The 14,037-nt window shown below is 27.7% G+C and overlaps 1 protein-coding gene and 1 non-coding gene across 2 annotated transcripts; one reads left to right on the forward strand and one right to left on the reverse strand.

The window, feature by feature from the left end:
- On the reverse strand, window positions 239-311 carry TRNAK-UUU. Its single transcript has one exon. It is a non-coding gene; the product is annotated as a tRNA-Lys (tRNA).
- LOC105164269 (cytochrome P450 76C1-like) lies at window positions 6,759-8,624 on the forward strand. The gene is made up of 2 exons (XM_011082881.2): window positions 6,759-7,749; window positions 7,846-8,624. The coding sequence occupies exons 1-2, from the start codon at window positions 6,826-6,828 to the stop codon at window positions 8,470-8,472; spliced, it is 1,551 nt and encodes a 516-aa protein (XP_011081183.1). The 5' UTR covers window positions 6,759-6,825; the 3' UTR covers window positions 8,473-8,624.

Raw genomic sequence — 14,037 nt, forward strand, 5'->3', positions numbered from 1 at the left:
ATACTAAATTATTGATAATTGATATATATAAATATTTAATATTGATAATTATAATTAATTTATTTAAAAAATAATAATTCATCATTTTTATTTTAAAAAAATAAAATGAATTGAACAAAATTCTTGAAAAAGCCCACTAGAAAACTGATATTGAAAGAAAAACACAGAATTGAAGCCCAAAACAACTTTGACCCCTAAATTAAATTCACATATCTGATTTAAAGGAAAAACAAATTAACGCCGTCTGTGGGAATCGAACCCACGACCACATGGTTAAAAGCCATGCGCTCTACCGGCTGAGCTAAGACGGCTTGATGCTACACAATTATTAATGAAATAGCAATATATAAAGAAATATTTGAAAAATAATTTAAATTGAGCTAAATTAAGGTGTTTGAAAATACAATATTTGCTTAGGATTTTCTTAAATTAAGTTGAAATAAGCTAAAAGTTGTAAAATTATGAGAATGTATTTATTAAAACTTACGGTATTTTTATAGGTAAATTACAACAACCTTTTCTAATGTTTGACATAATTATGAATATTTTTCTCGTTATTTGAAAAACTATCAATACCCCCTAATTGTAATGACCGTATAAAAATTAGCCCAATTTATTAAGTTTTCGTTCATTTTTTGTGGTGAATTCATAAGAATTAAGAATTATAATTTTATTATTCTTTTTAAAATTTTAAATTTTTTATGGACTAAGTGGATAATTTTTAAAATTTTTCCATGCACCACATCAGATTTTTTTTTCCAAAATTCTAATTTTTTTAAAAAATAAAAAATATAGTAATGGCAAAATTAATAATTTTATACCTCCATCCAAGGATTATATAATTTCATCAAACATCAAGGGGTATTTGTAATTTTTCAAACGACGAGGGTGTATTCATAATTATGTCGAATCTTAGGCAAAATCGTTGTAATTTACCCTATTTTCATAATTAAGTTGAATTTTTTATAGCTTTTTAAACTAACTGATTTTTGTGTAATTTGAAAGTATCACATCCTAATAATAGCTAAAATCTACCCACCTACTAAGGTAATTGGGTAGCGTTACAATAAGTTAGTAATGCACCAATTTTTTTACTAAACATTTCCACATCACTTTTTCTTACTTATAACTGTTATTTTAAAATCGTAACATCTACATATTAAGCATTTATCGACTTTTTCTAAAATTAAGCACTGAATCATGTATAGTGTCCAAAATATTTATATATTATAGGGTAAATTATATTGACACTCAATAAGATCAATTTAATTACACAAACACCCTATATCTTTTTAAAATTATAGGTACGACCCCGAGAGAGTATTTGTGTAATTTACCATAAAATTTTGTAAAATTACAGGTACACACACCCCAGTGGATGTTAACATAATGTATCTCTTGGAGCATTTGTATAAAATTTCATCACTGAATATATATATTTTGTAATTACAACTACAATTTCAAGAAGTGTACTCGTAATTTTATAATTGATAGAAGAAATTTATGTAATTAAATTTAATTTTAGAAAGTCTCAATATAATCTATCTTGTATTATATGTATGTGGTCAGTCTTTAAATTAATTATTTTTGGTATGTATAATATTCATTTATTTAACACATTCATTTTCTCCATGAGGCAATTTTCCAGTTTTGGGTAACCACTTTTACTAATATTTTTCACCAATCAAAAACACGCTTTTTCTTGCACTAAGCCAATATCTATTGGGAACTCAGAAGTGAGTTAGTTTTTCATGATGTCATTGAATTGAAAATTCATATTACAATTGTATTCTCTCTTTGATCTACATTTAATTTTTTATCTTAACATATATATACTCTTTTAGATGAGAAGTAGATTATAATAGTACGTTTTCATGCATTATTACGACAAAATTCAAATAAATTATTGAGCTTATATATCATGTTTGCTAGGAATCCTTTTTAATAGATAAATTACAACGAACTCTTTTATGATTCGACATAATTACACTCGTTATTTAAAAAATTATTAATAGTTTTTTCATTTTAATAGTCGCCTAATATTTAGCCCATATTGTTAGTTTTCTTTATGTCTCCATCAATTTTTTGTGGTGAACTAACCCATATATCATTGTGGACTATAAATTATAATTCAACTATTTTTAAAAAAAAAATGATGGACAAAGCGGATAATTTTTACAATTTTTAAAATTTTTCATTCAAGTTTCCAACTTTTTATAATTTTTTTAAATTTTTATTAAAAAAATAAAATAATATAATAAGGACAAAGTTGACAATTCAGATCCCCATCCAAAGTTACATAACTCATCAAACATCGTGGCAATATAATTTTTTAAATAAAAAAGGGTTATTCTTAACAATGCTAAATCTAAAAAAAGTTCATTGTAATTTACCCTTATTTATATGCTACATTATCCAACTTATTCTTTCAACCACTCGCATTATTTTATTTTAAATCGCACTTTCTTTACATTTTTTTTTTATAATTGATAAATGAGTAGTATGTGCGGATATTTCGATTGCCTTTTTTTTTTTTCTCTAGAAAATGTTTTCATCTTATTTTTTTTCTCATTATTTTAATATTTTAACTTATTATATTATTTTTATTTATTTATTGAATTAGAATTAATCACAATTATATAAATAAAGTATTACCAAAAAGAATATTTATTTTTTGCCCCCTAATCAAGCTTTCACATCTGGATCCGTCCTTGCTTCATTGTTAAGACATAGCACATGCTATACAAATATATATAAAATAAACTAAAATTGTATTTACAATTTTATCATTAATATCATATCGGTATCTGTACAATCACAAATAACTCAAATAGCACCCGAGTTTTAGCATCAATATTGTCTTGATACTGAGCAATTATAAATAGCTCAATTAGTATTTGAGTTTCACTATTAATATCGCTTTGTTACCCAATTGATATTTTTTTTTATTTATTTTTGAATTATCTTTTTTTATGTAATAGTTATTTGATCCTTAGATAATTAATAAATATACCAAAAAAGTTTGAATAGAATTTAACTATATATTTTATCTTTATTTGCACCATTTGACTTTTATCTTTTACATTTAAGTATTATATTTGATGATGATATTTTGTTAATTTATTATTTTATACTTTATTTATTTATCAATATTAATAAAATGACTCATTATTTAGTAATTAATTATATTAAAAACGAAATTCAAAATCTGTTGCAACATAGAGGAGTTGAATTTGCATTCTAAATTTTAAAAATTTATAATAAAAAATTGAAACACTTGAATCTAAACTTAAGTTTTGCAATTTAATATCCTGAGTAAATGCAAAATAATATCTTTGTGATGAAAATTTTTATTTTTGGTCTCATTCATTATAAGATTATCACCTTTTGTCTCGTAATTTTTAAGAATTAGCACTTTTTCTCTCGTTACATCTTTTCATTAGATAGTTTAACAAAAAATACCATGCGCTTGATATGTGGCCGTTAGGGCTTTATACTTTTTGTCTTATTTGGTTAGATATTTTCACTTATGGTCCCATAATTTTTAAAAAGTAGTATAGTCCTATGCATTTAAGGATCACGAGGTTCTTTTTTGTCAATATCTAATGAAAATATAATTAAAAAACTATTTCTTTAAAATTATAGGATAAAAATAAAAATTCTGTAATAAATTAAACCAAAAAAAATTGAGTTAGAAATGAAAAAATTCACTATGTTTGGTTTTATTTTTAAATTATTTTGATGTGTTTTGTGGAGATAGAAAGAGAAAAACAAAGATAAATAAGTATGTGTTAGAAATAGTGTGTATATTTGAATTTATTTTTGAAAATAATATAAAATAAGTATGGTATGTTTGATATTGTTTAGAAGGAGACAAAAAACTATTGTTTATTGTCAAATCATATCTCTTTTGTATATATATATTTATATATATGTATGAGTATGTATATAATTTTTTGAGTTGTAGGACTTATAATTAGTGTAAACTTATTTTGACAAAAAACAAATGAGGCACTGTTTTAAAACATTTTAAAACATCATCAAAATTTTCAAAATAAATCAAGACAAACATTGTCTATATTTTGGCCCATCTGAAAAATGAAGCAAAATTGAAACCAAACATTATGATTATTTTCTAAAAACTTCTTTTTTATCTTTCAACTACTGGCTCGAATCAATCAATAACTCTGTGAAAAGAACTTAATAAAGAAAAGATCCCTTTCAATGTCGCATTCATCGTCAATAGGATTCTTTTACACTCTTGTTAGCTACCGAATCGAAGGTTCATTTAGGGTTTGGAGCCACAACTCCTCCTTATCTTGAAAGGCCAAATAAATACTTCGATTCATTAATATTAATTATTTTATCAGTTCTTAGTATATTAATATATATTCAGAACATGCATATTTATTCGAAAAGAATCTAATTATTATTGTGGTACGTAATTAATCGAGTCATGATTATTAGCAACAACATAAATTCCATTTGAAATGGTAAAATTCGTTGCTAATTTACGTTAGCAGCGAATTCAATAAAATAAATATATATATATATATTCTATAATTAGCTCGTTATTGATTTCATCGATTTTTGTTAATGAATTTCGCTAGAAATTTTTTAAAAAACTTTTAAAAATTTATGTCAAGACCACTTACGACTTGTATTAAAATTTCTCTCTAGTTATAGCAAAAAAGTATTTTATTTTTAATGCTATTTTTGAAACACAAGAATTTAAATTTTTTATCCTTTACTAAATTCATTGGGTTTTAATTTTCTTAACTATATGCATAATTTCTTATATTGTTGCAAGGGGACAGGGTGCAGGATCCAGGCCCGCTTCTAGAAACTTTTGTGGAAAATAATGAGCTTTTGGGAACTACACTGTCTTTACCTATGACAGAAGCTCTGCATGATCACAGACAAGTGTGATTGAGATGAGATATTATCTTTAGTATGTGAACGATTTCGACATAAATTATAAATTTTTGGATTAGATGCAATGTAATTTAACTGTTTTGAATGTCCTTTTTTTTTTTTTTTTGAGTAATTTTTAGTTATGTTTTCAACATTAAAATATTGTACCCTTCGCCATGATCACTTTATTTAGGAATAATTATACTCCACTCTCGGTAAAAAAAAGTAAAAAGAAAATAGTGATAAAAAATCTAGTAATTTCAATATTATTGTTAATTATATATATATTAGTAACTAGAAGGTTTATTTTGTCACAATTAAAAACTTTATAAATTTTAATAATTATTATTATTTTATAAAATTACAATTAGTAAAAATTAGTGATAAAAATAGAGTATAAAATAATCACTAAATATAATTAGTTATACATGTATAGTGATGATCTAATGATATAAATAATTATTGTCATTATATTATGGTGTTACTAAGTTGTTACTATATATATGTCACTAATTATATTGAGTGACAACTTTATTCACAATTCTTGTCACTGATAATTATATAGTGACAAAATAAAAAATATTGTCACGTAATATATTGTTAATGACAATTTTAAAATTTTTTTTTGGTAGTTTGTCTCTAATGTCATATTCTTTTATATTGTCTCCTAAGATTTGGTATAATTATACGTAAACTTCATATGATTTGAAAAATTACATCTAATATTCCTGAGATTTGCTTTCATCCATCAAATAGGCCCGTTAATCAGTAAAAATTTATTAAATTTATTGATATTAATAGAAAATTTGAATAAAGATCGATATTTACCTTTGATTGACTAATTACTGACTTATTACAGTTCAAAACAAATTACACCCAAGAATATAATTATCCCAAAATTTTATTATCTTTTATAAAAATATAAATTCGATTATAGGTATACTACCCTAAAATTTAAGAAAATATACCCAATTGCAAAGGATGCTTCGGCTGCCCAAGTCTGCAGCTTGGCCGCAAATGACATGCAAATTTTGGCCTTTCATGGGCTCCGGTCTCATCTGAAAGTCTTGGGAATTTGAGTAATCATAGATATGTGTGCAAGACTCCTGCGGATCATCATGCCAATTTAAGTAACTTTTCTGTTTTTATTCAACTTAATATTTGTGATTTTTAATACCTTAATTCAAGTTCATCAAATTTGATTTTTGCCATCTAATCGATTTGGGATGGTTTTGTGGTCTTTAATATATTAATATTTTTATAATTTATTTAGATATATCACCTATAAAATTAGGTGATTTTTAAATTTCAACTATTACAAATTAATACATGAAATATAGTAATAAATATGTGTTGTAAAATCACAAGTAAAATTTACATATCCGACAAATTAACAAAATTGAAGATATTAGCCTGATTTTTGCTAAAGAGAAAATATAGAGTGAATAGCAATTTATCCCCCTATAATATTGAAAATGAGCACATTACCCCCTATAAAAAAAATATAGTAATTTATCCTCCGTTACTTTTTAAAATGAAGCAATTTACCTCCTTATATAGGAAGGTTAATTGCTTTATTTTAAAAAATATAGGGAGGTAAATTATTATATTTTAAAAAATATAGGGAGGTAGATCGCTATTTGCTTTTTTATAAGGGAATAATTTGCTCATTTGTGATATCACAAGGGGGTTGTTTGTATTTTTCCTTAAAAATATGTTATAAGGTACTTAAATGTAAATAGTTGTCTAATATGTTACCTTACCATCCAGAGACTTCACTGTTTATCTCCATCCGCATTTAGGTATTAAAGAACACTAGGACATGCTCAAAATATGCAAAAAAAACCTCTAAGCTGTGGGGGGTTTGGGAAGTTGTCAAATAAAGCTTTGTCTAAACTAGTCAGCAATAACATGAATTTGCATGCTGATCCCGCTCTCATAGTGGCTGCTGTGATACTCACATGTACCATCCTTTGGTCTATTCAAAGCTTGGTGAAATCAAGCAAGCGAAGGCCTTCCTTGCCTCCAGGACCGCATGGCTTGCCGATCGTCGGCTACCTGCCATTTCTTCGCCAAGATTTACATCATCAGTTCACAGAATTGGCTAGTAAATATGGCCCAATTTACAAGGTGTGGATTGGAAACAAACTCTGGACTGTAATCAGCTCCCCGAACCTCATAAAAGAGGTGGTTCGTGATTATGACACAATCTTTGCCAATCGGGACATTACTGTTGCAGCACGCATTGGCTCTTATGGTTTCAATGACATTGCCTGGTCCCCCTATGGTTCTCAGTGGCGCAACCTAAGAAAACTATTTGTACGAGAAATGCTAAGCAACGCCAACCTGGAAGCCTCTTGCAATCTTCGAAAAGATGAGGTCAGAAAAGCTGTCAAAGAAATCTATTCCAAAATTGGCACACCTATCAACATTTGTGATTTAGCTTTCAAGGTTGACCTCAATGTTATAACAAGCTTGATCTGGGGCAGCAAAATTCAGGGCGAAAGGCACGATAGGATTCTTGCCAACTTATTGCCGGTGCTTGCTGGTATGATTGATTTGTTGGTGAAGCCTAACATCTCCGATTTTTTTCCAGTCTTAGCCAGATTTGATATTCAAGGAGTTGCAAAAGAAATGACTAGTTTTCTGCAAAGAGTTGAAGGGATCATTGAAGATATTATCGACGACCGAATAAAGAATCCTTGTAATAAAACAGAGGCAGTAGCAACTAAGAAAGATGGGCGAACAGATTTTCTGCAAATCCTCGTAGACCTTATGCGGGAGGAGGATAATAAGGAATCACTTGGGAAAATACAAATAAAAGCCATGTTAATCGTAAGCAATAAATTATTTTCTTTGGCTTTTCTTTTTTTTACTAGAACTACCATATTTCTTTGTCTAACAATTACATATCTATTTTTTGAAACATAGGACATTCTTGTTGGTGGGACTGACACTTCAGCAACTACAATTGAATGGGTTATGGCGGAGCTACTGTGCCATCCAAATGTGATGAAGAAGGTTCAATATGAATTAGACCAAGTTGTGGGATTGAACAATATAGTAGAAGAGTCTCATATCCTGAAATTAGAATATTTAGACGCTGTTGTAAAGGAAACTTTACGCCTTTATCCACTAGGACCCTTTTTAACCCCAAGAACTCCAACCCAATCTTGCATTGTGGGAGGATACACTATCCCAAAGGATTCCGCTGTTTTTCTAAATGTTTGGTTTGTTCAAAGGGACCCTCTAGTTTGGGAAAATCCGTTGGAATTTAAGCCAGAGAGATTCTTAGGCAATACAAGAAAATGGGATTTTAGCGGTAACAATTTCAATTATCTCCCATTTGGATCTGGGAGAAGGATCTGCGCTGGTCTGCCGCTAGCTGAAAGGATGGTTAGACTTGTTTTGGCCTCACTCTTGCACTCATTTGAGTGGCAACTGCCAGATGGAGAGAAGCTTGACATGTCCGATAAGTTGATGATGATTTTGAGGAAGAAAATACCACTTCATGCTGTACCTGTTCCCAGATTACCTAATACCGATCTGTACGAGTAATTTCATGTTTTAATGATCGTTGGTCGATTATAGAGTTATCTACCACATCCTAGATATATAAATGCTATGAAGTAGCTACAGGGTTTCATGTATAGAACTCATGTTTTAATTTTGTTCTACGTCTTGTCATGTTGTAGGTTTTTTATTTTTTATTTTTGGTCACTTTTGAAAATGAAAAAAAAATATTAATTTATTTTAAATTGAGCATTATGTTATTATTATGTTCACAAGAGTTCAAAATTTTCATTTTTCATACAAGATAAATCATATTCACCATGTAAAAATATAAAAATATGTTTTCTTTCTAAAAAAGAATTAATTTGATAATTTTACAAACTTGTAGTACTAAAGTAATAAAATTAAACTTAAATTGATTATTTTACCCTCTAAAAAGTTTAACTCCGGCCACATTTTTGACAAAAAATGGTCAGAGACAAAAGTTAAAATTTAGGAATGCTAAAGTCTAGAAATGAACTTAAGGGACTAAAGTAATTTTAAGAAAATTTAAGAGACCAAATGTAATATTTACCCTATAATTTAAGTTTCATTTTGATATCAAATAATACTTTTTTTTTTAATAAGTTTGAATGTGAATTATTTATTAATTACTCATTCTATTTCAAAATTCAAATTATTTCAAAAGCCCATAATCATGTTTGCTTTGTGGCAGGCTCTTTTGAATTTTACGATTTCATGAAATGATTTTGTTACTTTGCCCTTTAAATTTAGATCAGTATTACTGTTTCCTTTTTTTTTTTTTCCCCAAAAGATTCACTTATTTGTTTATGTAATTACTTGGTATAAAGTTAAGGCCAAATCCTGATTAGTCCCTTATTTTTACTTTTCATCCTACCTTCCCCCCTCATTTCTTAAATACACCATTATAGTCCTCTATCTTTTAGAAAGATCTCACTTAGTCCCTAACCATTAAATTTTAACGAAATCTAATTAAGTTGGATGGAATATTCTACTAATGGGTGGTAAAACCCAAAAAAACTCATGTATTATAATAATTTATCAATAACTAAAAGATATCATGTCCTCCAACAAAAAGAAAATCAATTAATTGTAATAACAAAAAAGTTATGTTGATTGAGGTTCATGCAAATTCTTTTTGTTATATATTTACATTTTAATACCTAGAGACGTAAAATATATATATATATATATATTTATTGCATTGATTTTTTTTAATAATTAGTAGTTGTTTTTATTAATATTTGTATGTTTTTAGTTATAACATAATATTTTTTAATAATTTACAAGTTAGTAAAGTTCATGAGTTTTTTCTTTCTTACCCCTTATTAGTGGAATATTTCATTCAATTTAATTAAATTTTAATTAATTTAACGATTAGGGACCATAGCGAGATCTATTTAAAAGATGGACTAAAATGGGATAAAATTTGAAGATGAGGGACTAACGAAGAGAATTAGCCAAGAATTAAATTCACTTTTATACTCAATATACTTTTCATTTTTATATGCGGGGTGTTCCTGGGGTCATCGTCAGGTATTCGGTTGGGATCGATGTGAATTGTCCACTTAAGTGAGCCCTCCCGCTCCGTTCTACCATAGGGGATGAACTTCTCGTATAGCATAGATATGGGCGACATCCCAACTTCTCCTACCTACGATATGGATTTGAGACTTGACTCTCCTTATGGACTTTCACTAAGGGTAGTAATCCCCCCGACCTAGGGGCAACAGATGAGTCAAGCCGGTTCGCGAAGCCTCGATTTTGAGCTCGAGCTAAATTGTTTCTGCTCTGGCTCGCGAGCTTTTTCTTTTTTTTTTTAATATTTTTTATATATTTTTATTTTTGAATTTTTTATATATTTAATATTTGATCAATTTTATAATCAAAATTGACCATATATTATAATTATTAATCAATATCATACATTTTATTTTGAATAATAATAAACTATGGTACATTTATTTATACATTTAATTTTTATACAAAAATAATTTAATCAACAACTTAGTAAATTATAATATTTTTTGTAATTAAAATTATTATTTAATATGACATATATAAACTTTATTTTATATTTTAATATATATTTGTATTATGTTATACTTTTTTTTAAATTGACAAGTAATTCACTTATAATTTTTTATCTATTTTTGAGTTTTATATTTATATCAGGATACATACTATCCATTATGCAATCTATTTTATTATTTATAAATTTATGTCAAAATTTAGTGATTCCTATGAATTAATCTAAAAATAATGATAATGATAATAATAGTGATGGTTGAACAATTTTAATTATTATTTTATTATATATAATGAGATCAAAAAATTTAATCAATAATTACGATATCTTAAAATTTGGGTACTCGATTCACACCAAATTTAAATATATATAAGACCGTGTCCGATAGATCATATCGGACGGTTTGATTTAAAATCACATGGCCTGATTCTACGATATATCGACTTGAATGATTATTCTTATGTTCCAAGTACGATATCTTGACATCCGTATATTCAATAAGTCTAAAACTTTACCAAGTGTATTTTTCTTTAACTATAATCATATCTAACGGTCTGATCTGAATTTTGATAGTCTAATTAACCCATGTTGTTCAACAATGTAAGATGATAGTTATATCAATGTAATATTAACATTTATAAATATATAAATTTACTGCAGATTGTAAACATATATTATCTCAAATACAAAATATTTTTATGTATTTTAATTGTATTATTTCAGATAATTGATACTTTTCTATAACTTTAAAGTGTTCAGAATGATTTTTTTTTTGTACATTTTACTAATTATATTACTACTAAACTAAGCAGTAGTTTATATTTATAACAATAAATTAGAATTTCATATTATATTTTGATATATTTATAATGTAGTATACATTATACAATCTATTTTGTTACTTATAAATTTATATAAAAACTTGGTGATTCCCATTATTTAATCTACTACTACTACTAATAATAATAATAATAATAAATAAATAAAAATAAATAAAAAATCAAATTGAGCTCGAGCTCGAATTTGTCAGCCCTACCCTGGCCTCGAGCGAAAGAATTGCGCCCAGATGTTCTAGCACATTCCTCTCTGGTTCGCTTCAACGCGGCAGGTTATTAAGAGAGGGGCTGCATTTTTGGGGTAGTTTGTAAGTCGCCTTGGAGTCGTACGAAAGAGGGTCTTCTAGCATGCAGGGGAGAGTGGATAGGGGCAGCGTTGCAGGATTGGAGAAGAGCCATAGCCCCAAGCGTCAAGTGGAAGGTTGTTAGATAAGGGGGCTGGCATTTGAAAGGAAAATTGCACTTTATGTCTCATAACTTACTTTTTTTTTTTTTTAATTTTAATCTCATTATTTTATTACTCAACAGATTTTTAGTCTCATGAGTAAAAAGAAAAAATGCAATTTATGTCCTATGATCTATTTTATTAAATTGTTAACGGAAGAAACACATGCAACACATGTGCAGTGCTCCCTCCATTAATAATTTAATAGAAATTGATAATGAGAGTAAACTATAATGTTTTTGGATTTGTAGGACTAAATATACTAAGTCGTAAATAATGGGACCAAAATAGAAAAAGGGATAAGTTATGAAATGTAAATTGCAATTTTTTCGGCAGATAGCAAATGAGAAATGGGAAATGGTGTTGTGACCTTGTATCGAAAATGTGTACATGACTCATGTCCAACTAGCTCAATTTCACACGCTAGTTGTAGCCTGTATCCTCCTTACTTGCTTTCAAATCATAGGATTTATTAATGTTTCCGAAGTTGGGTCATTCTCAAGTAATGTACACGTCCGTCTAAATTATTTTTCAATGTATATATTTTTATATCGTTATTTTGTAAAGTAGTTGCAATGAATTAGTTGGTTTAACCCATTAAAAAAGTTACTTATTTTAAATTAAATAGGATGTTATTTGTTTTAGTCCATTAAAAAGAGTAAAATACAATCACATCTCTTGAAATTTGTTAATTACAAATATTTTCTCATTTTTTAAAAAATTATAAATACTTTTCTAATTTTAACGTCCATCTAACGACGAGTTCATTTTAGTAGCCTCCATTGTGTTTCTATCTGTTGATTAGAGTAGTTGTTTATATCGATCTGATTTCTTGATTGAAAGAAAGAAGCATTTAAGAGATAAGAGAAAGTAAATGGCAAATGGACGTGGTCGAAAATTGCAATTTACTTCCCATAATTTACCCATGTGCGATCTTGGTCCCATTATTTTACGACTCAACAGATTTAGTCCCATAAGTTTAAAAAAGTTGCAATTCATGATCATTACCTATTTTCATTAAAATTTTAACAGAAGGAGCACTGCATGTGCGTTGCACGTGTTTTTTCCATTAATAATTTAACAGAAATAAATAAAAAAATATACATATAAATAAAAAATAACTTAAAGATATTATTGATACAAAAATAAAATAGTGTCTCGATGTCACAAACCGTCATTTATGAGTGAAAATATATATATATATATTGATTAGTATAGATCTATAGATGAGAAGAAGAATTTGAGTAGGAATACTTGGTAAATACATAAAAAAATATTTTTGATAAATTTGAAAAATTAGTTTTTTGTGTAAATAATCACCCTTTGTGACTAAAAATGGGGTTTTTTCTTATATAATATAGATATAGATTAGTATAGATAATTAGCTGTTGTGGGCGCAATGTTCCTGTGTGCATATAATAAATAAACTTTTACACTTTAAAACACATTATAAATAAAAATAAAATATATCAATTGGGCAGATATGTTAATGTAAATTCTGAGAAGTTGAATAGGTTAGTTAGTTGATCCGTTAAAGAAATTTTAAAATCATAAAAAAGTGTCTAAATATTAAGTTTAAGTATTATATGTAAATATAAATAAAATATATGCATGCCTTTTCATATATGTATTTGTATAAATATATTTATATAAGCATATAAAATAGATAAAAAAATATATAAATAAAAAATATAAAAAGAACGGTTTGAGTCCAAACTAATAAGATACAAAACCCGATCCCGAGACTCGATCAAGGCTTCAAAATCCGCCTCCAAAGCGCTGCGGGTCTGAATTAGATCTGGACCCTTATCCGGTGGTGCCGCCACCAGTGATGGGTGGCGGGAAGACGGGGACGGGGGGGCTGAACGATTACGAGAAGGAGACTCGGAAACAGGCGTACATTGCTATTGCACTGGCCTTATGCATCATCAGCGTAGTCGTCATCGCGCTTCTGCATCTTGAGGCTGAGCTTGAGAGCAAGGTTTAGGTTTTGTCATTAACTTTTACCAACTGCTGCTGTTCATTAATGCCACTCTTTTATTTCATATCTTTATTCCTCGGATACTAAACCATTAATGAAATACTAAGTTTTCCTATATCAAATCAACCATAAATATTTATCATGTGATTCAATATTTTATATATCTCATCTAATTTGAACTAATGCCCATTGTGTAAGCGAAATTAGTATTAATAAAAGATAAAATATATGTAAAAGGAGATCCTGGGAAACAATTACGAATGACTGAATTAATCATGAAAATCAATCTAACATGGAA

This window comes from Sesamum indicum, linkage group LG6 (genome assembly GCF_000512975.1).
Source record: "Sesamum indicum cultivar Zhongzhi No. 13 linkage group LG6, S_indicum_v1.0, whole genome shotgun sequence".
NCBI classification, from domain to species: domain Eukaryota; kingdom Viridiplantae; phylum Streptophyta; class Magnoliopsida; order Lamiales; family Pedaliaceae; genus Sesamum; species Sesamum indicum.